Here is a 3,257-nt window from a genome sequence, read left to right as displayed (position 1 = left end):
GGGTACCCCCTTCCTTGGGTACCCCCCTCCTTTGCTATTCCCCTCCTCAAATATCCCCCTCCTCAGATATCCCCCTCATTGAATACCCCTGTCCTCGAGTACCACCCTCCTTGGCTACCCCCATCTTTCAGTAACCCCCTCCTTAGATATCCTCCTCCTTGGGTACCCCCATCCTTGGGTACCCCCTTCCTTAGATCTCCCTGTCCTTAGATACCTCCTTCCTTGAGTACCCCCATCCTTGGGTACCCCTTTTTTTAGATACCCCCATCCTTGGATACTCCCCTCCTCGAATACTCCCCTCTCCCATGAGGCAATCAGCTAAAAACCCAGATTTTCCTGACCTTCTCCTCACCCAGGACTTCACCTAAAGTGATATCACCCCCCCCAGCCCCATCCGCAGCCGCTGCCTCAGTTTCCCCGGGGGGATCCCCCCCACTTCTTACCGTAAGTGGTGCCAGCCTGGGGGTCGGCGAGCAGCAAGGAGCTGTGGGCGCAGTGCTCGGAGGGTTCCAGGTCTATGTCCCCAAAAACCAGGAGGAGGGAGGTGCCCGGGGGGGTGCGCAGCCGCCAGCGGCAGGTTGTGTGGTTGGGGTAGGTGCCCGGGTAGTTCTTGGAGCTGAGGGTGCCACTGTGGGGTGTCAGCAGCGTGTGCCCACAGCCATCCCCTGTGGAGAGATGAAAGGGTTGGGAGGGGGGACACACACACCACACTCAGCCAGGGTGCTCCCTGCCTCAGTTTCCCCCCTTGGCATGGCCCTGGGGGGCCACCTGCAGCCCCTTCTAATGTTTTCTTGCTTAGAAACCGCTTTTTTGGTTGGCTTTTCTGGCTGCTTCCCCCCCAACATCGAGGACGGACCGTGGGGGGGGGATCCAGGGATGAAGCTGCCTCAGTTTCCCCCAGAGCCACCCAGCGCAGACCTGCACCCCCAGCTCCTCTCCATCCCCCAGGCTGGGGAGAACCCCAATTTTAGGGGCTCTAAAAGGATGCAAGGGGGAAAATAACTGCCCCCACAGCCCCAAGCAACCCCCCGGGAACCCCCAGCTGCAGCCTTGACCTTGAGGATGACCTTGGGCAGCTGCATCCAACCACAAAAAGGGGCTTTTCTCCGAGCTGGCCGCCCCCGGGCAAGAGGGAATATCCTGGAAAGTTGAGTTGAAAGTGTCTGGTGGGGATTTGTGGCGGAACCGGGGGCAGGATTGGGGTGGGGAAGCATCACTCAGTCCCTCCGCGTGGGCTGGGGAGGGGGGGGTCCATCGTTCTTTCTCCCCCCCCCCACTGCATTCCCCAAAAAGCTGCAGCTCCTGCCAAACATCCTCCCGGAAAGAAAAGCCACGGGGTGGGCACGGCTTCACCCCTGCCTTGGCTCCCCTCGCCGTCGCCCGGAGACGGCACAAAGCACTGGCAGGGGAAAATCCTGCTGGGATTAAAAAAAAAAAAAAGGGGGAGGGGGGGAAAGATGCCAGTCCCCCCCCCCGGCCTCATCCCACGGAGCCCACTCCTGTCCAGACTGTGGGAAGGGCCAGCAGCCAAACTTGGGGGGGGGTTATTCTGTGAATGACCCCTGGGACTGGGGTGAAATCCCAGATTTTCCCCCCGTGGGAGGGAAAAGTGGCCCCCGTTATGGCAGAGCTGGGAAGGATGAGCTGGGGGGGGGACATGGACAGGGGACAGGCTGGATGGGGTCAAGGGCAGGGGGAAAGCAGCTCCCGGAAAGTCTGCTGTGCTGAGGAGAGCAAAATTTGGGGGGACTTTCCAACAGGGAAGGTCGGAGTCATCGGGATGCGCACGGAACACTAAATTTGCCAAAAAAAGAGAAAAAAAAAATTGGGAAAAGTGGATTTCCGCTGGGTGAGGACGAAGAGAAGCCGCGGCCCCCCCTGGGGCCATCCCCGCCGGAGAGTTGTTTGGTTTCTCACAGGATGCAGGAAAGACACAACAGGGCGATGCTCCGGGAAAAATCCGGCACGATTCCTGCCCCCGGCACGCCGCCAGCCCCGGGAGAGCTGCCCCGGGTCCGTGTCCCCCCCCCGCCCCGGGGCTTTGGGATCCGGTGGAATCTGTGGGACATCTCCCAAATCGCTCCTGTGGTCCCCCCCCTCCCCGTGCCTCAGTTTCCCCCTCACCGGTGACAATGCTCGGGGGTGTCCCATCCCCGGGACAAACGGCACCGGGGAAAAGCACGTCTTGGGGGACAAGGTTTGGTTGAACGTCCCCGGGGGGGCTTTCCCGCTCCCCGGTGGGTCTGAATCCCCCCCCCCGCCCCGGATTCCCCGCAGCGCCCCCGGGATGGAGCCTGCTCTCCGTAAGCTCCGCCGATCCTCTTAAACCGGGACGGGATTAGGGATTCCCGGGGAAAACCCTGCGGAGCCGACCCCGGGAATCCCGGCACCGGGAGCGGGATGGGACACGGGGAGGGGGCTGCGGGGAGAGCAGGGGGGTGCGTGACCGGGGTAACGCGGGGTGGAGGAGGCAGCGGGGAGCCTGTCCCGTCTGGTACCGGAGCAGGGGGGCAGCGGGGACACCGTCCCGCATCGGTACCGGAGCAGGGGGGCAGCGGGGACCCCGTCCCGCATCGGTACCGGGGCAGGGGGGCAGCGGGGACCCCGTCCCGCATCGGTACCGGGGCAGGGGGGCAGCGGGGACCCCGTCCCGCATCGGTACCGGGGCAGGGGGACAGCGGGGACCCCGTCCCGCATCGGTACCGGAGCAGAGGGGCAGCGGGAACCCCGTCCCGGATCGGTACCGGGGCAGGGAAGCAGCGGGGACCCCGTCCCGCTGTGATCCCGGTCTGGGGACAGCGGAGACCGTGTCCCGAATCGGTACCGGGGCGGACGGACGGCGGGAACACCGGTCCGGGAACAGCAGGAATCGCATCCCGGTACCGGAGAGCCCACCCTGCTCCGATCTCGGTGCGGACACAGCGATGAGCCCGTCCCGCACCGGTACCGGGGCAGGGGGGAGTCTGTCCGGCCCCCGCCCGGTCCCGATCCCCATCCCGGACCAAGTCCCCGTCCCGGGCGCGTCGCACAGCTCATCCCGTCGCTAAAACTTTATCCCCGAGGGGTGCCGGTACGAGTGGCACTCCCGGTGCGGGATCCCCCGCCGCCGCCGGTACCCCGCAACCCGCACTCACCCTCCTGTCCGCCGGCCGGCCGCATCCCCAGGGGGCCCAGTAGCAGGCAGCGGCGGAGCAGCGCCACGGCCAGCGCCCCCCGCGCCGCCCCGCCGCCCGCCCGCATCCTCCTCCTCCTCCTCC

General features: G+C 65.2%; 1 protein-coding gene across 1 annotated transcript in view; it reads right to left on the bottom strand.

Annotated features, from left to right (window-relative positions):
- The window catches only part of LOC106894309 (discoidin, CUB and LCCL domain-containing protein 1-like), an 11,781-nt gene extending 8,530 nt beyond the window's left edge, over positions 1-3,251 (bottom strand). Inside the window, exons 1-2 of the mRNA XM_014952923.1 lie at positions 3,135-3,251; positions 444-665 (exon numbers count right to left, since the gene is read on the bottom strand). Of these exons, the coding sequence (XP_014808409.1) occupies positions 444-665; positions 3,135-3,240 (328 nt within the window). The 5' untranslated portion in view covers positions 3,241-3,251. The remainder of the gene's footprint in view (positions 1-443; positions 666-3,134) is intronic.
- Positions 3,252-3,257: the final 6 nt, after the last annotated feature.

The sequence above is a fragment of the Calidris pugnax genome, unplaced genomic scaffold, assembly GCF_001431845.1.
Source record: "Calidris pugnax isolate Ruff unplaced genomic scaffold, ASM143184v1 scaffold243, whole genome shotgun sequence".
Lineage (NCBI taxonomy): Eukaryota > Metazoa > Chordata > Aves > Charadriiformes > Scolopacidae > Calidris > Calidris pugnax.
Note: the sequence above shows the minus strand (reverse complement) of the source record. Positions and strands in the feature narration are given on the sequence as shown.